The sequence below is a fragment of the Aotus nancymaae genome, unplaced genomic scaffold (assembly GCF_030222135.1).
Source record: "Aotus nancymaae isolate 86718 unplaced genomic scaffold, 86718_ANA_hifiasm-v0.15.2.pri h1tg000067l, whole genome shotgun sequence".
Lineage (NCBI taxonomy): Eukaryota > Metazoa > Chordata > Mammalia > Primates > Aotidae > Aotus > Aotus nancymaae.
The window spans coordinates 9,644,168-9,671,716 of NW_026988482.1; the positions used below are offsets into that span (position 1 = coordinate 9,644,168).

The 27,549-nt window shown below is 37.9% G+C and overlaps 1 protein-coding gene across 6 annotated transcripts in view; it reads left to right on the forward strand.

Moving 5' to 3' along the window:
* The window catches only part of LPP (LIM domain containing preferred translocation partner in lipoma), a 725,954-nt gene that overhangs the window by 241,801 nt on the left and 456,604 nt on the right, over nucleotides 1-27,549 (forward strand). For all 6 annotated transcript variants that reach the window (XM_012470875.3, XM_064366916.1, XM_021668859.2 and 3 more), the window contains one exon: nucleotides 10,389-10,590. In XM_012470875.3, coding sequence (XP_012326298.2) covers nucleotides 10,398-10,590 — 193 coding nt within the window. In that variant the 5' untranslated portion in view covers nucleotides 10,389-10,397. The remainder of the gene's footprint in view (nucleotides 1-10,388; nucleotides 10,591-27,549) is intronic.

Here is a 27,549-nt window from a genome sequence, read left to right on the forward strand (position 1 = left end):
ACTCATGCCTATAATCTCAGCACTTTGGGAGGCCAAGGTGAGAGGACCGCTTGAGCTCAGGAGTTCAAGACTAGCCTGGGCAACATAGTGAGACCCTGTCTTTACAAAAAAAAATTTTTAAAAATAGCAGATGTGGTGGCACACCTGTAGTTCCAGCTACTTTGGAGAGGCTGAGGTGGGAGAATTACTTTAGTCCAGGAGTTGCAGGCTACAGTGAGTCATGATGGTGTCAAGGCACTACAGCTCGGGCCACAGAGTGAGACCCTGTTTCAAAATAGCAATAATGATAATAAAAGCAAATAAATTATAATGTTCAAACCCAATTCCAAAGCTCTAAGCTAATTTACAGCAGTTCTGATATAGATACAAGCAGCACAGTTGACAATTTTGTGAACAATATGATGTTCAAAAGGCTGAAGTATTGTGTAATCGACGATTCTCCATCTTGTTGCTGTCATTGCTGTTAGCACATTATGTGGTCTGAATAAACATTGCTTCACAGCCATAAGCAAATATGTCTTAACATTCATCAATAGTAGACCCATATTCATTGAAGAAAAAATTAAGACTTTCTACTTTTTCAAGTTATAACTAAAATTGCTTTAAAATCTTATTTTATTGAGATATCAAAATGAATTTTCAATAACAGAAAAATACAAACAAAATCATTAAAAAATTAAAGTAATTAGAACATCCTCATTTCATAGCCTGACTAATGGGCATGACAGACTTGAAAATGGATAACTAAAATGAAGTGTTTATGTGTTTTAATACAAGTCTGAACAAGCTGTCAGGGAAACACAGCTAAGTGAGCAGCAATTAACTTGCAGACTTACCCAGTTATTGGTAGGTTTAGAAATAGAAGATGCTAGGTAACCATTAAGGAGATTGCTAGGTCTCATTAGAGAGCATACTGGTGATTTTTCCTATTGTCACTGTTTCCTCCTGGGTGAGGGGCAGAATCTTTATGAATTAGGTATTTAGCATGTCACCTTTACAAATCCAGATTTTCACTTCTAGAAGTAGATTTACTGAACTCAAAGAGGTACAGGCTATTGTTGCCTGTTTTCTCCTGGCCTTGTACAGAAAAGCAGTCTATTAGAATAAACGACTTAGAAGAGACCTGCTAAAAGGCCCATTTCTGCAAGCACAGCACACTCCACAGACTAGTCATACTGTTGTAGAACATAAAATGTTGTGGGAAGAGATTGTGAAGATCATCATTAGTTGCTTATTATTTTAGATCCGCAGAAACTGAGGTCCAGAGAGAATTCACATTTTCTTGGTGACTTTGCCGCGTGGAATAATTGTTATCAAATGTGACCTGGAATGCAAGGGTTGGGGCCGTGTATCTTCTGTGCTACTCTTCAGGTTGTGAAGTTTCTTGGCGGAGAAATTTTGACTCCTGTGCCCAATTCCATTGCCTTTTACCTACCCCATCTAGTTACTATCTAGCGATCAATAGAGTTATAAGATTGTTTAATGAAACTTTCCCACTGCAGATGCTCTTTGGAGGCAGAACATTTGGGTTTAAACGCAGCCTCTGATATGTTCTAGCTGATCTATTACATTGGATAAGTCTCTCCAGCTTTTCTAAATCTTGGTTTTTGAATACTCAAATTAGAAAAGTAAATTAGTTCCTAAGATTTCCCCTAGCTGGGGCTGTCCATGACCTTCTGGCTCTTAAGTAGTCTGTCCTGACTATTGTCAATAGAAACTGTGGCAAACAAAAGGCCAGTTACTCAGTATTTGTTCCGTTCTCTCCTGAGAGTCCTGATCTTTTAGTGCTGTTGTTTCCCCGTCAGGGTTGAGTGTTTCCTTTTCGAGTGCCATTCTGAATCTGAAGTGAAAGTGCAGTGCGTGGAGGCATGTCACTGTTCTGTTCTGTCTCACTTCTTTTTTTTTTTTGAGACAGAGTCTCGCCCTGTCGCCCAGGCTGGAGTGCAGTGGCAGGATCTTGCCTCACTGCAACCTCTGCGTTTAAGCAATTCTCATGCTTCAGCCTCCCGAGTAGCTGGGACTATAGGTACAGGCCACTGTGCCCTGCAAATTTTTGTATTTTTAGTTGAGACGGGGTTTCACCATATTGGCCAGGCTGGTCTTGAACTCCTGACCTGGGATCCGCCCGCCTCAGCCTCCCAAAGTGCTGGGATTATAGGTGTGAGCCACTGCGCCTGGCCCTGTCTCACTTCTTTTTCTGAGACAATGTTTACTTGTCTAGACCCGACGCTTCTCTCTCTTGCTGCTTTGTCGTTCATTTGGATCCTGAAATGCAGCTGAGTTTTTCTTGTCACCTGCAGCGTTGCCAAGAACAAGGAGTGCACCATTAGTGTTAATTTATTTTTTTCTGGTGCTCTGTGCAAGGCAGATGGGCATTTAATGTGTTGATTCCAACCCTATCTTCCCTCACTCTATATTCCCTTGTCTCATAGGAGTTAAAACATAGTTTTGTAAGAAACCTCAGCTCCTTGAACTTGTGGACTTGTGGGGGAGTCATGGAAACCTGAGAGTTAGAGGGAATGGTAGTGGATATCTAATCTTTAGTGTATAGATAGGAAGGGTCCCTGAGGTCCAAAGAGGTTAGGAACTACAGTCATAGACCCAATTAGTGACTGAGCTACATAGAAACTACACCCAAGTCCTCTGCATCTAAGTCTAGTGCCTTTTCCAGTTTTTCCAAATGTCTCTCAGATAGCCTATATAAAGGTTTGGCATTTCTGTAGCGTTGTTCTCTCGTTACCTCTTCTGAGCAATGCCAGCTGTCCATGCAGAGAGTGGGGCACTTAGCCAGTGCTGGGCCAAAGCTGTCTGTAAGAAGAAGTTGAGTGAATACATTGACATTTTCAGCCCATGGTAGATCCTGCTTTGCCCTTCTGGCTGTATCTGACCTGATAATTCAGAGGAAGAGTAAATATATTTGCTGTTCAACTAACAATTGTGTGTAATTTTCAGCCTGCCTTATTCTTCAACGCTGTCTTCCCACGCTTCCACCACATGCCACAGCATATCTGCTTCGCAGTTACACTGGTAGAGACTTACACCGTTTGGAAAAGGTTTGCCTAAATACTTATTTACTTTGGCATCATACATCTTGATTGATACCTCGTTGATGTCTGAGATCAACCCAATAATCTCTCTTTCAATGGGGAGGATAGAAGAGTCAGGGAAACGGGTGATAGAAAAAGAGAGAAAGGGGACTGCTTCCTCACTGATGAGCAAAGAGGAGAATTACGGAAGATATCGAATCTCTCTGCTTTACTTGGCATTGGCTAGTTGTACAGTCAAGATTTTTCACAGACTCATAAGAGTTTGTGAGCAGAGTTGTCATTTGTACCATCTAATTCCATCACCACATTTTTCGAGAAGGACACACGATTTCAGAGATAGCAGAAGTTACACAATAGGCTCATGGCAGAGCTAAGGCTGAAAACTGGGTCTGAGTTGTGAAGATCAGGCATCTTTCCACTAAATACTGAGGTGTGGGCAATAATGGAGACAGTATAGCCCAGAGGGGGAACCACATTGTACCAGTTTAATGGATGATTAGCAAAGCAGTTTTGAAATTCCAGGAAGGTACTGACTTTTGTATAAAGAGAATGTTTAAAAAAAAAATACCTCCGAAGTTATAGGAGAGTGTTATTTAAATTGTAACTGCTTGTTTAAATGAAGAAAATGTTGCTAAGGGACGTGAATGCTAAACGTTAGTCTGCCATCAGCTACTTCTGATGTTTACGTCAAATAGTCTCAGTTCTGTGGCGTTAGTGTGTGTCCCTTTCCTGATGCTATTCATTTATTCAGTGCACACCGACCAAGAGCTGGGCCTTGAGTTAGTTGCCACGAAGATGCAGGGACTGATACAACATCGTTTTAATAGAAATGCTCTAAGTCAGTTATTCTCAGCTCTTGAATCAGACTATATGCATACAGATCCCCATGTGAGGTTAGTGTGCAGACTGTTCTGATAAACACTACTGTAAGCTTATTGCACTGGATGCTAGATTATACGATGTAACGGTTGTTTGTTTTTCACTTTTGGTGATCTATATAAATCTTTTTTAGAAGAGTAGAATATTGATTTGCAGAAAAAAAAGACAAAAGGAAAATATGACTGAACACTACTTAGTTCTGTTTTTGTGGATGACAGTGACTTAGCATTCACCTGGTATCCCGAGAGAGGCTTAGTAGCTTTGTTAGTATTCATTGTCAGTTTATCGATGGCCCTAAAGTTTTCCCACCTATAAGGACTGGGTCCTGGTCATCATATAGCCTATTGTAGTTAATTATGTTGTGTTGTGCCTTGATTTTTTTTTTTTTTTTTTTTGGTCTGTTGACTATTTTCTTCATCACTTTGTGGTCCTGTGGCTTATTATGATTAGGTTTGAGGGTACAGAAAAGGGAAGACATTATGGCAAGTAGAATTCAAGAGCTGGAATGGAAATAAGAGCAAAAAATACTGTTAAGTGCTGATTTCCTTTGGATTATGGTGTTTTCCTTTCTTCTCCGCATAGGGAGGTAGTACAGCAGTGAAGACCAGAGATTTGGAGTGAAAGATCTGTGTCCAACCTTCAGCTTTGCTATTCACTAGCTGTATATCCTTGAGCAAGTTATTCAACCTCTTGCAGTCTTACTTCCTTGATTGGCTAGATGTGGGTAACGATAATGCTACCTCATATGGTAGTCAGGATGACTGTGTGGCCATTGAAAACTGCTTGACATATAATAAGCCTTCAATAAACACTTGTTATTTATTGTCAGTCTCTCATCTTCTTAGGACAGCTGGGGGAAAAGACAGAAGAGGAGCAGAGGAGTTGATAAGTGAAACCTCTTAGGTTCTTCTTATGCTTTGCATTTCATGGTTTCTGAAAGAGCAACACTGAGGAAGCAGCTCCCTTCAGCAGTAGGCATCTTGCTTAGAGGAGGGCCATTGTTCTTGCTTTCCTGTCTGCTGCTGATGTTTGTGTATTTTCAGAGCCTCTCTGGAAATCTTCCCTTTCACTTCTTGCTTTCATGATGATTATGAAGGCTATCTAGAACCAGAGGAAGTAAGAGCAGGGTAAATCTCGGTCCAGCATCCCCAGTTCTCACCACTGCTTATCTTTGTGTTGACACGGGTCTCTCTGAGATGCCGGGAAACCCCAATGATATGTGCTAGTTCATCCGTTCATTAAACTTGTGAAGTTTCATCAAACCCATTTATCGAAATGAAGGGCTGTATGTAAGATTTTAGAGGAAGAAAGCACTCTAGAATATTAGAGCTGACTGGGACTTTACAGGTATTCATTCTGCAAATGAGTATCATCTATCGTTAAAGGTCACACTGCTATAGCTGAGACTAGAACTGGGGCCACAGGGAACCTATGTCTACACTATTGGATGTATCATTTCCCTTGGATCCGTCCTACATGATTTAATTTTTACTACCTAGAGTTTTCACTCTTGTTATCTTCCTGTTCAAGGATAAAATCTCTAGCTTCTTATCTTTATATAAGACCTTTAAAAGGCAGGACTCATGTTCTCTTTTAAAACTTTCCCTTAACTATTCTCCCTGAATCCCTCATTTGGTACCACTGGTCTGATCCCTGTCTTACAGAAATGTCTTGCTTCATACCTGAGCTCACATTATTATTTCTAATCTTTGCCCTTGTTACTCCGATTTTCTTTGATTCACTCAGCTTTCAAAGTCCTGGTTGAAGGCTACCTCTGCCAAGCTTATGCTAGCTTTTCTGACGTCCCCCAACGTTTTTCATGTGCTTTCTGTGTTACTCTCTTTCTCTTTTCACGTTTATAAATATTTCTTCCTTAAATAGGCTTTGAGCTCTTTGAGTAAAGAATAAGAATCTGATTCATCTATAGCTCCAGTGCCAGGCAAGTAAATTCATTCATTAATTAAATTAACAGACATTTTTATTGAGTGCCTATCATGTGTAGGCTCTGGGATTATAAATGAGAAGTATTTCTACTCTTAAGGATTTGAGAGTTTAGTTTGGGATACAGGCAAGGAGACAGGCAGAGTACCATGTGATGAATGTATGACAGAGTATGTACATGCTGTGGAATGGTATTATAAGGATATATAACTTGAACTGTAGGATATAGTGCAAGATTTGCCTTTAAGGACTAATGGAAAGTATGTTTATGATCTAAATTGATGCACAGAAAGTTGGAAGTCATTTTTAGACATGTAGTAGCTTGGTTAAGAGATAGCAGAGATAAAACCTACAAAAAAAATGGTGAATTTCTGGCAGAAAAGTAATGCAAAATGACCTCAGAAAAATAGAAAACTGGTACTTCTATCATAGACATTACTGGAAATCTGATTAATGTCTGTTAAATGAAGATAGATTTAGATGACTTTATGCTTAATTTTTATAAACCTTTAAAAATCAGATAATTCCAATGTAGTTATTAAATAACCTAGACAGTAGAGGAGGTTGGAGAAAACCCTCCTATCAAAACCTAATTATGATAAGTAAAAAAAGCAGAGAAAATGCAGTAAAATGGTCTTTCTTATGAATATATGTACACAAATTATAAAAATAGCATAGTTTATTTGTTAATATATCAAAACACAACTGTAACAAAGAATTTATTCTGGGAATGCAAAGATGGTTCAATATCTGGAACTTTATCAACATATTTTATTACATCATCAAATTAAGGGAGGAAAAATGAGATGATTGTTTGAGTGGTTGCTAAAGAGGACACTGCAGTTGTGACTAGATAGGATTTATTCCACAAATGCAAAGATGGTTCAGTATCTGGAAATCTATCAGCATGCTCTATTACATCACCAAATTAAAGGAAGAAAAAAGAGATGATTGTGTTAGTGAATGCTTTAGCAATTCTAGAAAGATATGAATAACTAAGAAAGAGTAATGTTCATTCATTCACCCATTTCTGTGTAAGATATTTGTGTAAGGGCTTCTTGCCTAGGGATCATGCCAGTATAGTGAGGCTACATGGAGTTTCTAACATGTTGAGACATGTAGGCAGGTGAATTAAATAACTTCCTTGTGGACAGTAATAAGTATGCAGAAAGTACTAAAGAGCCCAGAAAAAGGAATTAAGCTACTCTTCTTTGGAAGAGTTAGAGAAATGTTCACAGAGTTAGAGACATTTGAGCTGGGACAATATAAAAATGTAGGGCTAAGAGAGGTAGAAAGTGAAGAGAGGGAAATGGCATTGTTGATAGTGAACACAGCATGAGCAAGGGTTCAGAATCATGAAAGTTTATTATAAATCCTGGGAATGGTGTCACTGGGTCACTGCTGACACGTAGAAGAATGGCAAGAGAAGATGCTGAAAAGGTCATCTGTAAACATATGATTAGTCAGAACATGGGCCTCTCAGGAGGAGCAGCAGGAGGTGCTTCTTCATTCACTTCATGGAGGGAAGTGTCCGGGTAATTTATGACGCTGGGCATAACTGAAATGACTGTGGAACCATTGCGTATGATGCTTAAATTTTATTTATACTCTCCCAGAAACTGCCTATTTCTTTATGCTGTGTCTGAAAAGCCAAGATGATAAAGTCAGTAACTTGAGATTGCTGCGAAAATGTGAATCTTTGCTTAAGAAACTACTGCATCCTATATTAACCAATTTTAAAACCTTTCATTATAAAATTACCTTAGATTTACAGAGACCTTCCAAGGACAGTATTATAATTAAAACTTATACTACAAATGTGCACAGTGCATTAAAAGTTTCAAACCTTTACTTGATCCCTTTTATTTCACACTTACATTCACTTTAGTCATACTGAAAGCAAACCAGTCACTTTTATCACTTTTATCCCAATTTAGTAGAAGACCAAACCTCAATTAAAAGCAAAAGCAAAACCAAAATTGGCATCTCTCAACCCTGTGAGATGGGTTTGGTTTTGGTATTTAGAAAAAAAAATCATCTCAAGTTATTCCAAATGTGCAGCTAAATTTAAGAACCATGAGTAAAACACACATTCATTGGTTGTTTTTCTATATTGGTTTTGTGCTGGTCCTTAATGGTAGTTTATAAATGTGTAAAATATGGTACTTGCCCTTTTAAGGAACTCACAGTTTAGTAAGCATATGTGTATCTTTGTGTGTGTATGTGTGTGTGTGTGTGTGTATATATATATTCATGTATGTATTTGTGTATACATATGAATATGTGAAAGGTACAGGTGAAGGAAAAGAAAAGAAAGATCCTGTAACCAGAGTGAAAAGCCAGTACCATCACTGGCTTCAATAGCATGTATCCTGATTCCCAGTTTAGAGTCTTTGTCATTGATTCATGTCATCCTCTTCTTTTAAGAAAACTGCACATCAAGCTGTTCTTCCAAGCAAGATGGTCACAAAATTGCCATTGACTTTCTGTAAGAATAGAGGCGTCCTTTTTTCTCACTTTGCATAGCACTTTGTACTATACAAAGTACTTTGATATCATCTCATTGGTTGCCATAAAAATTCTGAGAGCTAAGGAAGACAGAGGTTTGTTTGTTTTTTGAGACAAGGTCTCCTTCTGTCACCCAGGCTGGAGTACAGTGGTTCAATCACAGCTTACTGCAGCCTCTGTCTCCCAGACTCAAGTGATCCTCCAACCTCAGCCTCCTGAATAGCTAGAACAATAGGTGTGCACCACCACATCAAGCTAATTTTTAAATTTTTTTATAGAGACAGAGTCTCACTCTATTGTCTAAGCTGATCTTGAACTCCTGGCCTCAAGTGATCCTTCAGCCTTGGCCTCCAAAGTGCTGGGATTAGAGGTGTGAGCCACTATGTTTGGCTGAGTTCTCTGAGAGAGTGAAATGATCTGAGGCTCTAGAGGAGATGCTCTTCAAAGTCATGCCACTTGTTGGTGGTGTGGACTGATGTTGATACCCAGGCACACTGTTTCCCAGCTCTCCCCTCCACCCTGTCTCTCTATTACTATGCCATGTACTGAGGCCTTTGATTTTTTTGTGTTCTGATGCTCTTTGTCTTTACAGACATCTGGAGGTAATCATGTAGCCCTCTTAATTAATTCAGTTCAATTAATAAATTAGTAGGTGGCTTTGGGGCTGGGGGCTGGTGCAGGGTGCCTTCCGGGTGTCCCTGTGCTGGAGAGCTCTTGCAATCAGGCTTGGAGAGCCCTCCTCAGCAGCAGCCTGCGAGGCTCATCCCCAGCAGGCGGGCTGACTGGAGAGGTGATTGGCTTATGCTGACAGAGAAGACATTTCCTTTCTTCAAATAGTATATGCAATCTGATCATAGCAGCATCTGGGCTGGGCTGGGCTGGGCTGGGCTGGGCTGGGCTGGGCTGATCTGATTGTTCCCCTCCTACTTTAACTAAGCTCTTCACGAAGATCCAATATGGTATCAGCTCAGCATAGATGTTCATGGGCATTTCATTGTTGTTAAGGGCTGACCTTTGCATTACGTGTGTTGAATATTCTGTCCTCTGGCTCTAAATTCTAATAACTATCCCAGACATTGTGGCAACCTGTGTGCCCCTCCTCCCCTTTTCCACATGCCCCTTGGTGGAGACCAGAGCTGCTCCTGTGGATGGGTCATTTAAAAGTGTCCTGCTATGTATCTGTTAAGCCCCTGTTTCCAAAATAAACTTTCAGTGGTTCCTTAATGCCTGAAGAATAAATTTAAACTCAAGTGTGGCTGCTAAGCTGTCTGTGCTTTGGTTTCAACCCAGCTTTTAGTTCTTTTGCTTGGTACTTTCTGTTATTCCCTCTCCAAGAACACTAAACCTGAGTGCTGTGAACTTTTCTGCCTGTATAATTTTGCTAACGTTTTTCAGGCTCAAACCCTACTCAGCACTCAAACCCAGTCTGTATTATCACCTCATCAATAAAATCTTGTTAATTCTGCCCCCACCAAGAAGTGAGCCTATCCTTTTCTGCATCTCTGCCACACTTGTTTTTAACCTCACTTAGGTAACTTAGCACTTCATTTAGGTATAACCATTTAATTGGTGAGATAATTACTTTAGTAGATTATTAATAAAATTGAAGCTCTTTTCCACCTTCCTACTATAGAACCTCCTTCAAGTTACGAAGCATTTCTTATTCATATCTGTTTCCCAAGAGTGCTGGGTACTAAAATAGGTCACTATTGGAAGGGAGATATTCAAGTTTGGGGGAGTGTTCTCTTCCTTCTCCTCCTTCCCCTTCCTCCTCCTCTTTCTCTTTTTCTCTTTCTCCTTTTCCTCCCCTTCCTCCTCTTCCTCCTCCTCTTCCTGCTGGCGATTCCTCTGCCTCTTCATTTTTCCTTCTTCCATTTTCTTTCATCCTTCTTTCCAGAGAGCTTTATCAAGATTCGTTTAGTATGGATTAAGATAAAATAGCAATGAAGTGAGGTGTATTTTCTCCATTTTCGTGCTTCTATACAAACAATGTTTGTTTCTTTTTAATCGCAGATTCCAACCATGTCTCACCCATCTTGGCTGCCACCCAAAAGCACTGGTGAGCCTCTCGGCCATGTGCCTGCACGGATGGAGACCACCCATTCCTTTGGAAACCCCAGCATTTCAGTGTCTACACAACAGCCACCCAAAAAGTTTGCACCAGTAGTTGCTCCAAAACCTAAGTACAACCCATACAAGCAACCTGGAAGTGAGGGTAAGTGCTGGGATTTCAGAGGTGGGTACTTGGAGTAGGAAAGTTCAATGTTATATAGGTGATTTATAGTAAAATATTGTGTCAGAAAAAGGTAGTTTCTGAATTCACAGTGTGGTTATCATAGTTTATAGGTTACTAAAAGTAAAGGAGACCCCGGAAATGGTCTAGACCAACCCCTTCTTTTAGGAAAAAGACTTTTTTGGACTATATGGTTATGGTTACATAGTGAAATAGGGTTAGAACCCGAACTAGAAATCTGACCTCTTCAGTCACAGCTCAGTGCCTTTCTACTGCATTATCTTCCACCTCCAGCTCATTCTCTTGTAAGGTTGTACCTACCAGACAATGGTCCCTCCCTCTTGCCCTTAGACAAATGTCTGCAAATGCTGCCAAGCAGTAGTCCAATCAGAAACTTACACCAAGTAAACCTAATGAAGTTCATGGAATTGTTTTACCTCCTCTGGCTGTTTTTCTTCCCTTAGGCTGCTGAAGCATAAAGTTGTCTAGAGAGTTCTGTGAGATCTGCATTTGCTGACGCTCACAGACAAATTTGAGTGAAGCCTAGTTTTGGGGGTTTTAATAACAATGCATTCAGTTTACATCAAGTAGCATTTGAAGGTCTATCTGAGCTCCAGCTCTAGTGTGTATTTGTGTGTATACACACACACGAAGCCTTAGGGTCAGTGTAAATGGTACCCTACTGTTTGGTTGAAAAGTTTGCATATTTATACCAATGAGTGTTAGCAGCTCATTCAAATTTAAGAAACAATAACTTAAAATTAAAAAACTGAAGAATGTTAGACTTCTAGGAGCTAATAGAGAAGAGGCAGTGAAAGATTTAGCTCCTCTTTGTTTTCTGTCTCTGTCCCACCATTTAAAAAATTATTAGCATCTTACCCTCTCCATGATGTTTCCAGTTGCTTCTTGGATGATATGAACGTTTGTTTTAACAATATTGCATGCGAGCTCTGTGTTACAGTCCAGTCATCCGCTTTTCTTCCCAGTCCTCTCCCACTCCCAGTAAACACTTCATTAGTATTTTGGGTCTGATGCCAGAAGCCTAGTTCAGATGTCTAGCTTGTGTAACATGACCGGACACCTAGGCTGGGTGGTAGGATGCATCAGGCTTCCGCATGCGTGGCTAAGCTGCAGCTGTGGATCTTCGGGTATCCTTTTCCTCAGAAAGTGCAACAGTGAGACCCTCAGAAAGCTGCTCTGGAAAAACAATAAATGAAGCCTTTGGTGCTGTACTAATCTCTATAGGACATCATGATGTTTCAGTGCCCTTGAAGGAGACTGCATCTTTGCAATTAATCAAGCACTTGGTGGAACTGGTTTTCTTTGACTCATCCTTCTTTAGTGATTGCAGGGCTTGGGAATGGGATCCGGAAGAGAATCGCTCTTCATAGGAACAGGAGGAGCCGTATGTTGGCTTCCTTATTTATGTTTTCAATGTTTCCCTTTGTCAGCTTACTAGGGGCATTGTTATTTTGTCGCCTAACTTTTGGGGAAAGCATCAGTGGACCTCCCTTTAACAGGAACAGAAGAGAGACATGGCCAGTTATAGAGTAGAAGGCAAAGGTGCGAGGAAGTCGTTGTAGGTCTGAGAGTTCTTATATGCCTGAGCATTATGGCGAGGGCAGGTCTTATATTAAGTGGGCTAAGAAATGGCATAGATGAGATAGGGAGAAGAGAAGCATATAATGACCTCCCTTTAGATCCTTTATTCTGAATTTGACATGCCCTGCCTGTACTACGTGTGGTGCACCCACTATCTTATTCTCTAGAACACTGGAGTGATTTGTTTGCATGCTCTGCAGTGCACAGTCCTTGGCCTCACTTTCAATGTGCCACTGCGTACGTTTTTGTTACCTGGCAAAATGCTATTTGTATCACTTTCTCCAAAAGTCTAGGTGTGGCCTAGATCAGAAGTAATCACTTCCTTCCCCGAGTTTCCACATCTTATTCTATGACTACCGAACTTCTGCTTGGTGTTCTGTGACCACCAAATTTGTTATTGCCCCTGCTTGCATTCTGTCCCGTATTGAACATGTAGTATATGCCAGGCTCTGTGCTTTCTCATTATTATTTTATTGCCTTCTTATGTAACCCTAAAAAATGGTTTTTTTTCTTATAAAGAAATAGAAGCTTAAAAGAGGTGACATTCCTTATGATTTGTTTGGAGTATGTTTATGAACTGAGGCTGCTGTCCATATCCAGCATGTGATGCTGCCTGTCCTTCCATTCACAGCACGTGTGGCACCAAGCCCCATATTACAGTGATACGTCCCTGCTTCCCTTATAAGAATATATGTAAGCTTTGCTTCCCCATTGAAGCAACAAGACATGGTTTCTCACTCGTCCTTATGTTCCTCATAGCTCATATTATGCTTCTGTGTTTTTAGTAGGAATGGTTGCATATGGTCAAATGTATGTCTGTGTGTTCTTATGTATGCGTATATATTTGGATGGCTGGCGGATGGCTGGCTGGGTGAGTGCACTGCTCAGTAATGCTTCTCCAAAGCAGTTTGGAATATGGTATAACTCAGTCTTTTGTTTTCTGAAATTTTGGTTCATTCTTGCATTTCTGCCAATTCTCACTCTTTTCCTCTCTCCCCCTCTCTCTAAATATAATAACCTTTACCTTTTCTGAATATGCAAGAGAAGAAATTTTCCTTTAATATGTAAGTTAAAGACAAATCTTGGGAACAGTTTATGGACATTCAGACTTTTTAAAATAGAAGCTACATTTTTGCATCTGCTGTATGACACAAAGATGTATCCACGTATTTGTTGGAAGAATAAGATTTGCTTTTCGTTATATTTAATTTAAATGTTATCAGTACATTCTTTTTACTCTGAACATTTTTGTAACTTCCGTTCATTGTGTTTAAATGTTTACACATTTTAAAAGTTTATAACAATCCTCTTTCTTTTACTTTTTTTTTCGTTTAGAATGTTCTATATTTTTAGTGAAATTCCCCAGATAGTAGGTAGCACAGGTTTTATTTCCAGGATGCATTGTTGATACCAGCTTATGCTCCATATTGCCTTGGCTCGTGCTGTTTTTTGCTTTTAGCATGTACTTGTCCCCAAGTTTCCTGCTTCTACAGTCTCAATTCATTGCTTAAAAGTTGACCTCCAAGGCCAGGCCTAGTGGCTCACGCCTGTAATCCCAACACGATGGGAGGCCGAGGCAGGTGGATCACCTGAGGTCAGGAGTTCGAGACCAGCCTGGCCAACATGGTGAAACCCCATCTCTACTAAAAAGTATAAAAATCATCTGGGCACAGTGGCAGGTGGCTGTAATCCTAGCTACTTGGGAGGCTGAGGCAGGAGGATTGCTTGAACCTGGGAGGCAGAGGTTGCAGTGAGCTGAGATTGAGCCATTGCACTCCAGCCTGGGAGACAGAGTGAGACTCTATCTTAAAAATAAAATAAAATAAATAAAATAAGTTGACCTCCAAGAAGCTCAGCCACAAATTCAGAAAGTTAGAACTAATAGAAGTCACACAATCCATTTTGTTCTGGTGTAAATGTGAAAAAAGCAGTCTAGAGAGTGTAAGTTATTTGTTCAGAGAAGCACAGCCTGCTCAAACAGAGTTGGCACTCAAGTCTTTTCTAACTCTAGAGTTAACCCAAACCTTGTACTATATTCTAATGGCAAACCATTCTTTACTACCTCATACCTTCATGCATCGCATACAATTCTTATGACAATGTGTTTTTTAATGGATTTGCTTGTATATGCAGCTGTTTGCTGTAGTGTACTCTGAACTGTGAGAGTCAGGGGCTGCCTGACTCATGCTTTTTCCCTCAACAGCACCTAGCACGATACCTGACACATACTAGGAACTCAATAGTGTTTGCAGAATGGAATGAATTGATGAAGCAGAATAGTATAAACCTGCTCTCCAGACACATGTTCTCCGTTCTCAGCTACTTATTAGACACTATGGCTCTGCAGCTTCAACCTACGTCTTTGAATTACCTTTCCTTCCTGTGCCCATTCTTTGAGGTTTTTAGTCCAGGAGTTATGTAACCATTGCCACGTTAATGTCGCCAATTACATGTCTCACCTTGGTGTTACGTCTGTAATCTCTGGAGTTTGCTTTCTCACGTTTTTATTCTGAATGTGAAAGTAGAAAACTACTAACATGTTTTCCACAACAACTTATCTTTTGGGGATACTCATATTTGCAATTTTCTTTTATAAGATATTCTGCTAATAACCATTTTCTAAAGGGCTTTGGCACACTGAAATGTGGGGCATGCTTTTTTCCCAGTTAGTAGCTCTTTGGATCTCAGGGTCCTTTCATTTTCCTTCCATTGTTCTCATTCTTTTCACTGATTTTGTAACAATTTGTATTTTCATAGCTAACTTAATACTCCTGTATTTCCACATGCTTTCTCTGTGTTCAATACTTTGTGGTTATGAACTCATATATATATTTAAATTAAATTTTGTCTTCTTAGAGATTTCTTTTTTAGTTCAATAGCTTTTGGGGAACAGGTGGTTTTTGCTTAGATGGAGACATTCTGTAGCGGTGATTTCTGAGATTTCAGTGTGTCTGTCACCCGAGCAGTGTACACTGTAGTCTTTTATCACTCACGTCCTTCCTACCCTTCTTCACCCTGAGTCTCCAAAGTCCATTATATCATTCTTATGCCTTTGAATCCTCATAGCTTAGCTCCCACTTATAAGTGAGAACATATGATATTTGGTTTTCCATTCCTGAGTTACTTTTAGAATAATGGTCTCCAATTCTATCCAAGTTGCTACAGATGCCCTTATTTCATTCTGTTTTATGGCTGAGTTGTATCCCGTGGTGTATATATACCACATTTTCTTTATCCATTTGTTGGCTGACTTGTATTTAGAAGATTACAGCCAACAATCATGAAAAAATGCTCAACTCACTATCCAGGAAATGCAGATTAAAAGCCACAATGAAATACCACCTTATTCGTGCAAGAACGGCCATAATTAAAAAACAATAAGTGTTGGCATGGATGTGGTAAAAAGGGAAGACTGTTAGTATTTTATGCTGTTGGTGGGAGTGTAAACTGGTACAACTGCTATGAAAAACAATATGGAGACTCCTCAAAGAACTAAAATAGAAATGCCATTCAATCCAGTAATCCCACTACTGGGTATCTACCAAAAGGAAAAGAAGTCACTACATGAAAAAGACACCTGCGCACATGTTTATAGCAGCACAGTCCTTAAAGATTTTATAATGTTAACTGTTTATTTAATTTTTTGTGAAATTATTTTGGTATGTATTGATGATGTTGTCCCATCACTTTCTATTCGGTTTAACTGATGACAAGATAAGATAATGAAATTTTTCTTCTGGTCTTCAAAATACTAGCCTTTAGTGTTGTTTGTGCTATAATCTGGGTTTTCAGTCTGCTCCAAATAAAAAAATAAAAAAAATAAACAACAACCACTCCATTCCAAAAAACTAAAACAATAACGACAACTTTCCTACTGTACTAATGCACTTTTTTTGAGATGGTTTTTGAAATTATCTTACTATTAGACTCTGGGGATTAGTATCAGGTTGGTACAAAAATAACTGGTTTTTGCCATTGCCTTTAATGGCAAAAACAGTGATTACTTTTGAACCAACTTAATAGTGCTGTCATGCTTTCTCTGTCTCTGTCTCTGTCTCGCTTATTTGGCTGAATGAAATTTGATAATACTTTTTATCTATCATTAAAATGGATAATCATTTGGAATGATTTATAAAGTTTGCAAGTTTGTGAAGCTGGAGTTGTCCTGTGGCCCAGAATTCAATTTCTGAAATTCTTTTTAAAAAACATTTTTATGTTAGATTTTTGAAAAAGCAAATTGGCATTACATGCCAGTTGTCACTCTTTTTCTCTCTCCTTCTTTCTCTCTAAATATAATAACGTTTACCTTTTCTAAATATACAAGAGAAGAAATTTTCCTTTAATATATATGTTAAAGACAAATCTTGGGAACTGTGGACATTCACACTTTGGGTCTACATTAGGTACCAATTCAGTGTGATCCTTTTGGTGGGATCTTTTTATATTGGTATACTCTTGTGTAGTTTAGTTAGCAGTTGCCTGTTCATTGTCTTTTCATTTCAGTAGAAAATTCTTACTGTAGCTCTCTGAGGTGGGTAGAACAGATGTTATTGCCATTTTGATGATTTGTAAGTAATAGAAGTGTAAGAACGTTTTAAAGAATCATGTAGCTATTAAAGTAGTAGAGGAAGACCCTCATACTTAGGGCTCCTACGAATTTTAAATGCTTCTATTTAAATAGCTAGACATTCTGATGTCTCCTTTAGCTTCATTCGTTTATTATTTCATGATTCTTTTTTGAAATTAATTTCAGTACCTAAGAACTTAAAGTATAATAAATAAATTAAAAAAAAAAAAAAAAAAACAGCTTTGAAGGTCAATTAGTACAGGGACCAGGGCACCCATTAGCAAAATAGATGAAGCTCTTCAGGTGAGAGTTGATTAGGGTCAACATGAAATTTTTAAGAGTTGGGGTATAATTTATATTCAGCAAAATTCATGGAAAATGTACACAGGAAAAGTTTTGATAAATTTATATACCTATGTGTATGTATTTACCACCATAACAAAAAAAGAAATTGATTTCGAAATAGTGACCTCTTTCACAAACCAGATTTGTGTATATTGGTTCACATAGACGTGTCAAGATAGATCAAGATAGGTGAGGTGAATTGTATTAAATGGGGGTCCTAAGCCTGGATTATTTTGTACATCTTTCTGTGCTTTCTGCTACCCTGAGGTTATTAATGTATTGTTCCATGGGGGGAAATAGTTATAGATGTTTGCTAACATACCCAAGAAGGTGCTGAACTGATCTTGAACCCAGGTTTCCTAAATGCACTCAATCAACTGCACCACCATGGTTTATGGGAACCTGGCAAGTGTGGAGCTTGGTTCCTAGGAATTGATGAGTCCTGGGTTATTGATGCTTGGTGGAGAATTAATCATTAGTGATGTGAAGCCATGTGTCCTGGTTAGGCAGGACACATTTGTTTTCTTAGCAGATAACTAACATGTGAGGGAAATGGATGTCCACTTATGGCATTATATTTAAAGGAATAATTTAGACTGGTTCTCCCCCATTATTTTTGCTGTGAAGGTATGGTCCTCACGGTGTGCTTTTCTGTCTCTGGAGTCCTATCATCCTTTACCCTATGCAGAGAGAATCTTGCTGTAACTCTGGAGATACAAATGGGAAACATCCTTTTGGAGGTTACAAATGGGAAACATCTTTTCGTCATCCTGACAGTCCTGTTAATTGCAATTCGAAACTGCAGTTGTAACATCTCAGACATTTGTTTTAAGTATGTGTGGTATGCCATGAAGATAGCCACAGATTCATGGAAACATCAAGCTCAGGTTTGCCTGGCATGCCCCTTTTTTGGATGGGCATAAGCATTTTGAGCCTCATCCATCCCTGCACAGTGCAGTGCATGAGTTTTAATTTTCAGGTCCTCAGGGGGACAAAGGAACAAGCTGTTTATTCATTAAAGGATCAAATATTAATTGTATTAATTTGATCTTTACACTACATCTTTCAGCAGAGAATATAACTTGTAATTCTTGGAGTGACATCAGATCTTACCAAATATTCATCAGCCTTGTCAAGAAGCAGCCCTGGCTTGATGGTCAGTGCAGTTACATTCAAGCTTCAGTTTCACCACTTGGCCTTGGCCATGATGATTTGTATTCTATAGCCTCTTTAATTGATAAAATATTAGCTGGTAATACTAACTATCTCACAAGATTGTTTTGAAAGCCAAATATGATAAATGTAAAAATGTTTTTAAACCATAAAATACATTATAACCCTAAGGAGTTACTATTACATATTTATCCAGCAGTCATTTATTTAAAACAGATTTTGCGCCAGATACTCTTCTAGGGGCTGAAGTAATGACAGTGAGCAAAACAGAGACTAGTCCCTGCCCTCTTGGGACGTATTTTCTTGCTATAATAAAAATAACATTATTAATAATAATCAATACTGATACAATGGTGAAATAAAATTTATTTAATAAATGCATTTTGTAACCTTATATGCAATTACCAATAATTATTCAAAATTATAAAAAATACTTTAATATAGGTTATATAACCCTAATCTGAAAATCTGAAATTTTAAATATGAAAAAATCTGAAACTTTTTGAGTGCCAATATGATGCTCAAAGGAAATGCTCACGGGAACATTTTGGATTTCAGAATTGTGGTTTAGGGTTGCTCAGCTGGTATGCGTAAATATTCCAAAAATCCAAAAAATCTGAAATTTGAAACATTTCAATGTCTCAAATGTTTTGGACGTGGGATGTCCAGTCTATACTAAGGAGTATGTGCTAATATAAATATAATAGTAATTTAACATGGTGTCCATAAGTACTGATGAATATCATTAGCTTCTAATAACAGTGATAGGAATCACAATGCTTCAACTCTATATAAACTGTAAAATTCTAGAACCAGGTTGAATCTTAAAAGTTATCTAATACAATCCCTTTCTTTCCTAGATGATAATAGTCGAGAATGTATTCACTAATACGTTTCAGGGACGTACAGGTTCTTTGCCCAGCAGTGCTATGAATAACCAATGAAAATTCTCAAATGCGGGCAACATGTTTATCTTCATTTCAGAGACTCAGAGAGGCAGGTGGCTTATTCAATATTGCAGATTAGTAAGTGGGGAAGCCAAGCCATGATCCTGGGGATTCCTTCCCTGGTTGCCATAGATGCGTTCTGGGGGACTTGTTTAGACGTTACAGTGACAGAACTAATATACCCAAACAAAGTGGATTATATGTTTTAGAACAAGGAGAAGTCTGTGTATTATTGACGGAAATCTCCTTTATTTTGTAACTTGTCAGCTTAATTACTGAAATGAGTTCCTTAATAAGGTGATGGGTTCCTCCTAACTTTTGTATGGTTCAAAAACAATAATTAATGCTGATTTGTGTGGGGAGGAGATACACGTTTATTTTTAAATTATACAAATGTACAAAACTATTGTCAGTCCATATTTTACATCTGAAGAGAATTTAATTGCTTTTTCGAGAATAAAAATATAGAGAGTGCCACAAAGACATATCACCACACATGTATGAGAAAAACTAACATAAAAATTTGTACCATATGCTGCTGAAGATATGGAGAAATGATCTCTCACAATGCTGGCAGGAATGTGCACAATGTTGTAGCCACCGTGGGAAAGTCTTTGGTGGTGTTTTACAAAAGTAAACTCGTACTAACCATATGACTCAGCAAATACACCCTTTGGCATTTAATCTGGAGAATCAAAATGTTACATTCACAAAGAGGTCTGTACATGGATGTTCATAGCAACTTTTTTTTTTAAATCATAATGACAAAACACTGGAAACAACCCAAATATCCTTTGATGGGCAAATGTTTCAGTGAAGTCTGGCACAGCCATATAATGGAATAATACCACTTGGAAGTAAAAAAGAATGAATGATTATTGATATATGCAATAACCTAGACATGCTTAATGAAAAAACTGTCTCAAGAAGTTACATATATTATAAGATTTTGTTTTAAGACAAAGCTCTAGAGATAAAGGACATATTTGTGATTGCTAGGGCACAGAGATGGCGGGTCAGGTGGGGAAAATACTGGTGATTCCTACTAAGAGCAAGCAGCAAGAGTCCTTGTGGTGGAGGAAAAGTTCTGTACCTCAGTTGGAGTAATGGTTACGTGAATCTATACATGAGATAAAATTACACAGAACTGTACGCACATGCAAATCAATGCAGGCTATAAAATGGTAAACACTGAGTAAGGTCTAGTTAACAGTAATGTAACAATGTCAGTTTGCTGGTTTTGTAATATATTATAGCTTTATGAGAGTTACCATTAGGGGAACCTGGGTAGTGTACATGGGACTCTGTACTATTTTTGCAACTTCCTGTGATTCTGTATTTCTAAAAAGGTTTAATAATGGCAAAATAAAGAAATACTAAGAAATACATTAAAGTGCTGTCTTACATGCCATCTGAATTGCCTGCATGGTACTTTGAAAGATCACTGCTATATGTATCACTGCTATAATGTATGGTTTAAACCAATGGTTTTCAAACCTGGCCCCGGTCATCAGAAATACTTGGAGAATATTTTTCAAAAGAAAAAAAAAATTAAAGCAGTTCCTAGGTCCCATCACAATTCTACAGAATCAAAATCTCTGGGTATGGGGTCCAAGAATCTGCATTAAAACAAAATAAAAAATAAAACAGAACTCCCCAGAGAATTGTGATTCATGCTCAACCAAAGTTTGAGAAACACCCATTTATTTTATTAATTCAGGAACCAGTGCCTTAATGTCCTTTGAACCTTCTCCAGGTCCTGAGAGTGTACTCTTCCTCCTGTAGTTAATGATGGTAGCTTTTGAAGTCTTAAACATCTTTATCATGTGAACGTTGTACAGATTCGGACACTTAGAGCATCCTTCCTGCTGCTGTTCCTTTCCCTCAGTGTTTTAATCATAGACACCTATCTTTTGCATATGTTGTCCCAGGTCATTTCTTTTGGGATTCAAAACCAGAAGATTTCAAACAACAAAAATGGATTCTTCTAGAATACCCTAGCCATGGCCAAGCTTCTGCATTACAGAGTTCTTGCTATTGTGTTGCCTCAAGTAGCAATGCCTGAAATCTCAGCCAATTTTGGGTCACAGTGGGCCTGCATAAATTATCTAAAAATGGATTCATTATGGACATTATAAAAATAAATCTGACACCTGAGCCTTTGGGCAAATATACAATATAAAGAAATCATACCCTAGAATAACGATTGACCTAAAGAACTTAAAAAAAAAAGTAAGTATGGTATTTTTATCATCCTTTCTTAAAGTTACTGCATTCAGAGAGACCTAATGGCTGAGGACAGCATGTGGGGCAGGGGAGTACAGGTCACTGGGGTGTGGCACGCTGAGCCTTCTAGCACTTTGCCCTTCCAGCACTCTCCCTTATTATATGTTCTTTACATTGTTCTGTATGTTGCTGTCTTCAAACAGCATAGGTAAGTCCACTAGTCAAGATAGACATGTAATAGACACTGCATGCCTGACAAGGTTGCACTATGTAAATTTAATGCCATCATATAATGTGAAGGTTGTCCTCTAGGAGGAACTGGGGAAAGCATCACGGAGGAGGAGACATCTGATCTGAGTGTTGGAGAATGAGTTAGTTGTTTACCAAGCAGAAAAGGGCGGTGGACAGCATGGCATGCCAAGTAAAGGGAACAGCATGTGCAAAAGCAGAGAATGGTACCCATCATGACCCTTGTAATTTTGGCAGCTCTTTGCTGATGTCCTCAGGCAGTGCATCTGGACTCCTGGGAATAGCTTTGCAATGTTAACATAGTGACTTCACTATGGGTAGACCCAAATGTTCTAGCATGCTCTGAAATTTACCTCTAGGGAAATAGCTCCAGGAAATTAGGTAGCTACAGAGAGGAAGGATCAAGAAATATGAACATGATGATCTTATACCACAGGCAAGATGTACTTTCCTGGAGGTACTGGCCAGAGGTACTATTGCTATCTCTGTGTACTTGTCTCTTGTACTTTAGAATAAAATGTGCCTGTGCCTAGAGATACTATGGCAAGAAGGAAAAAGCAGAAGTCAATTCTCTTTAAATCCCCTGAAACAATTTCAAGGCAGCTTTTTTTTTTTTCTTTTTATTACCTAATCAAACACACACCCTTAAGGATGGAGGTGTAAGCTAACTTAATCATTTTTTGTTCTGTTTTGCTTTCTTACTTATTCACACGTTGGGGTAATCCTGAGAAAACAGGGAGCAATGAAAGAAGGATTTTTATTGTGAAATGTTCATTACAACTTACAATTTTAAATATGTGTTTGTATGACTCTGCATGAATGTGAATAGATCTTAGAGCACTTTCTCACATAATATCTAGTTTAATCACCAGAATATCCTGTAATGTTATAATTTCTAAATTATTATGGTTCCTAAAGACAAATGAAAAATCTGTGATCCAGAGAGCCATGGTTAGGCTAATAAATGTAGAAATCACAGTTGACCAAATTTTAGTATCTTCCCTTAAGTATTGGTAATGTACAATAAACACTATTTGGTAATAATCTATTATTACAATTACTAAGACAGTGTATCTGGTAGAATGGTATCTTAATGATTTGAAAAATATTGTAGTGGATTTATTAGCCTCCATTGCACCTGAAATTTACTTTGCTTTACTGCTTACCTAATCTTTCTAGCTATTCTGTAAAAAACAGTTATCATCACCCTCAATCTGCAGAGAGTATAATATATGCAAAATGAAATAGCTAGCATATTGCAAAGCTGGGAATTGAACCATTGTCGCCTAAATCCAAGTCTGTAGTTGTTCCTCAGCAGTATACTATATCTCATGTTAATGCTGTTATTATATTTATTAAATGAAAGAAATTTTTTCATCATTATTTCCCCAAATTATACTATTCAGAGTGATTTGAAGATTTAGATCATTCAAATAACGTGTGAAAATTGCCTAGAATCAATCACCTATGCATGGATGTGTATGATGTATAAAAATGTAAAACAGCCAAGATAGTCTCAAGAAGTTATTACCAAGTTTCTCGAATAATGTCTCCTTGAGACATTGTTTGACAAGACCTTTGGAATAACCATTTGGAATTTTACTTAATTCAGTTGAATTATGTCATCTTGCTTAAACTTTTTAGATATCACTGGTAGTTTTATTGACATTACAATGGAATTAAATGACGTTTTATTTTATTTTTAACCATTCTTTAACAATGGCATTTAAATTTGTCATTATTTTTGTTATTGATCTATTCATGTGTGATGTAATGACTTGGGTTTTATTAAGTGCATCCTCTGTAAAAATTACCTCCTGGGAAAGAAATCTCCAAGTTCTATGAGGTGTACTCAGAAATAGCACCACTTGAGGTGACAGTAAAGTGTCATGCATGCCCACCCAATGTGATCCCTGGTAGACAGATTTCACTGTTTTATATCATGACTTCTGCATTGAATTCAGTTCTTTCTTTGTGACCTATTCAGTTCCATCTTGTGCCATTATGATTTAACAGAGCTCTGCAGGGGACAAGAAAAAGTAAAAACATATCTTCGCCCTTAAACAGTTTATATTTTCATTAGAAACTTGACGTATGAAAATGACCAGTTAACTAACGATATGAAGCTTTATTGTAAAGCTTCTATTTGTGAAGTGACTCTATGGCTAACTCTATCAAAAGAAAGAGTTTGCTTGGAGCCAAGGTAGTATAGGAAGGCTACAGAGAAGAAAGACTCAGGGAGGCAGTGATTAAGCAGGTAGACTCTGGCATCAGGTAGATCTGGGTTCAGGTTTTGATTTTACTTTGACTCTTAATTATCTGGGAATTTGGATTCACTAGCATAAGTAGCAACCTAAGCTCTTTCAATTTTAAAAAAGATATTTACGGAGTAGGCACATTGGCTCACGCCTGTAATCCCAGTACTTTGGACGGCCAAGGTGGACGGATCACCTGAGTCAGGAGTTCAAGATGAGCCTGGCCAATATGTAACCCTGACTCCCTGTCTCTACTAAAAATACAAAAATTAGCTGGGTGTGGTGGCACGCACCTGTAATCCCAGCTACTTGGAAGGCTGAGGCAGGAGAATCACTTGAACACAGGAGGCAGAGGTTGCAGTGAGCCACTGCATTCCTGCCTGGATGACGGGGTAAGACTCCATCTCAAATAAATAAATAAAATAGAGATATTTGTATCTTTAAGAGTTGTTTTCAAAGTTAAATGAAGTCATGAATTGGCATAGCATTTGGTACAAAATAACGACAAAATCAGTGGAAGCTGCAATCATTGTTTCTATTTTATTATTGAAATGAAAATATGAACATTAGCTCTGAGGGTCATATCCATAGTTTTTTTAAATTCTGATTTTTAATCATAAAATCTCTTATAGCTCATACTGACCATTTAAAAAATAATCTTAGAAGCTTAGTTGTATTTTTGTGTGTGTGTGTGTTTGCCGATTGAGATTTTAGAATTGGCTTGGCTTATGTTTGTCCCTGGTAGAATTATGATTCCTTTTTTGAATTTTCATTGTACCTTTGTTAGAAGTAGAATTACTTTACTTGAACTTTTTCAATATGGCAAAAAAATGATTCATATTTGTATTATCTCTTTGATAAGTAATGTTTTTACTATTGAACTATAAATGCAGTTAAAATGTAGGTGAACATTTCAGAAAGAAAGTAGTGATATTTGTTAATTAAAGAAATTAATTTTCCAAAATGTCAGTTGCTACAGAGAGATTTTTAGGGATTATTAACTACCTAATCTCAGGAAAAAATAATTTAATTAGGAATTTTATCTTGAGTTCCATTCATCTTTGAGATTCATATTTGGGAGTAAGCCAATCTCCTGAAATTGTATTTAAACTTAGTCTATGTATATGTCTTTTTCAGGAAAATGTTCATAACACCATCAGACCCTCAAAGAGATTCTTAACTTACACATTAAGGAAGGTAACATCTCTATCTAGGGGTCACCAGTCTCTCAAGCCAGTTATATTGGTGCTACTTAAACAAACAAAACAGTTTTTAATTTCTGCTCTTATGAAATTTACTAGGTTGTGTTTGAAGTGAAAACTGAGTATGTGATGGTGGTAGATTATAATAACTACAGTAGAAAGTGTAATATGTATACAATTTCATGATGATATATGGTTTCTAAACACATTTATATATTTATCTATGTATATATTTAATTTATTCACACAAAAAATATTTGCACATCTTGCCTGAGCCATGCATTTGTAAGGCAGGGGGCATGAGTTCTTTCTGGTGAATGGATGATACACCCTGACCCCCTTTTTACTGTTGAAGAGAAAGAAGCTGGGTGATGCGGTAGCTTGCCCCAGACCATACCGGTAGAAGGTAGTGCAAAGTAAATTCAGGCATAACTCTTTTGAACCAAATTGTGTTCTTTAGACTGCAACATGCTTTCTGTTGCTTAGCATACAATTATTACCCATACATTTTTATTTATTTTTCTTTTATGTGAATTTAAAATGTCATATTTGTTCTGCTTCCATTATTGCAGTTTTGAACGATGATTCATCAGTGCAGTGGCCTATTTTAGTGAACCACAATAGCTTGGGTAGAAAGAAAAAAGATCCAACATACTCAGGAATGGAAAGCAGCCATCTTTTTATAGCTAAAATTGCAAACATCTGGCAATTACTCTATCCTACCTCCCTTCAAAAAGGAAGACTCATCCCTTCAACTGGAGCCTGCCACTGTGTCTAATCAAGGCAGAATGCAAGCCTTAAGGAGCAACACGTTTTGATTCAAGAAGGCCATTGCCTAACCCAGTTGGCCAGAGTCTATTCAGAAAATATACCATTTAGGGAACCGCATATGCTACTGGGTTATATAATGACAATAACGGTAATAATAGTGATTAATAACTGCAGAAATCTCCTTTTATTTTTCTGCTATTTCATTTATGGTGGCTCTTATTGCACCTTTTATATTTTGAAAGTTAATTATTTGGGTCAAGTTTGCCTCTCTCCCTCCTCTTAAGCTTCTTGTATTCCTTAACAAAAGATTCAACCACATCAATGCAACCAATAATTGCCAACTCGATTTTATTATAAACATGTCCAGTAAAATGTCGAAGGAACAAATACATTTCTTTTAAAAGCCTGGCAGTGACCTTATAGTCAAAAAGCAGTCCACCAAAGTTACGGCTTTTAAGTACCCCACCCTTATTTCTTATTGTGATAATTGTTTGTGAAACTAGTTCTTCCCTCACTGGCCAAAGTCAACACTGTTGGCAGGGGAAGTGAGAACGGCTGGTGGTTCACAATAAATGCTGAGAATCAGAACTTCTGCATTTTTCTCATGGGGCTAGTACCAGCTTTTGCTCTGGCCTTGACCAATGCGTGTACCTTTCTCTTCCCCATTTACCTTTCTCTTCCTCTGGGTCTCTGAAGAGTAGAGGTGGACCTTTCCCTTCCCAGGTTGTGCCAACATTATTACCACTGGTCCTTTTGTTGTAGAATATCTTGGTCAGTAATCATCAGTAACTGCTAAGTAACAGAAAATCAAGGTTCAATAGCACGGTTTTCAAAAACAACCTCAAATACTATAAATAGTCTGTTTTCTAATGTGAGCAGATATGGTACTTGGAAATCATCAGCATTCAGTAAGGGGCCTTTGAGCTTATTTTAAATGCCTGCTTTTGCTTTTATGTCTTTGCTAGAACTGTATTCAATACCCAAAGACACAGCTTTTTCTTTGATATAGTAATTTTTCTAGGCTGTCTCTCCTGCCAGTCTTCCCAAAATCCCAGTGAATTTTGCAAACATCTCATTAAACTAAATGCAATTATGGGAGGGATGAGATTGTGACTAGGGAGTTTTCTGGTTTTTGCAATAAGAATAAGAAAAAAGAAAAAGAACAGGAGCTCCTAACAACTTAAAATGCATACCTTGTGCAATATAGCTATTCCATGCAAAGCTACATAGGGTAACGATCTCTGGAATCTCAAATGAGTGTGCTCCCTTTTCTCTGTTTTTATCCAGTTAGATAGTTCTGGTCTTTCTCCCTCATGTGCACATCTTTGAATTGAACTACTGTAGTATAGCCAGTGTTCTAACTTATATGCTTTTCTAGGTGGCCCTGCTAATATAGAAAAGGTTATGCTAATGTTCTTTATCATATTTTTCTTTCTTTTCTTTTTTTTGGTGTTTTCTTGTGTAATTTAAAAAAAAATTATACTTTAAGTTCTGGGATACATGTGCAGAACGTGCAGGTTTGTTACATAGGTATACGCGTGCCACGGTGGTTTGCTGCACGCATCAACCCATCACCTACATTAGGTATTTCTCCTAATGCTATC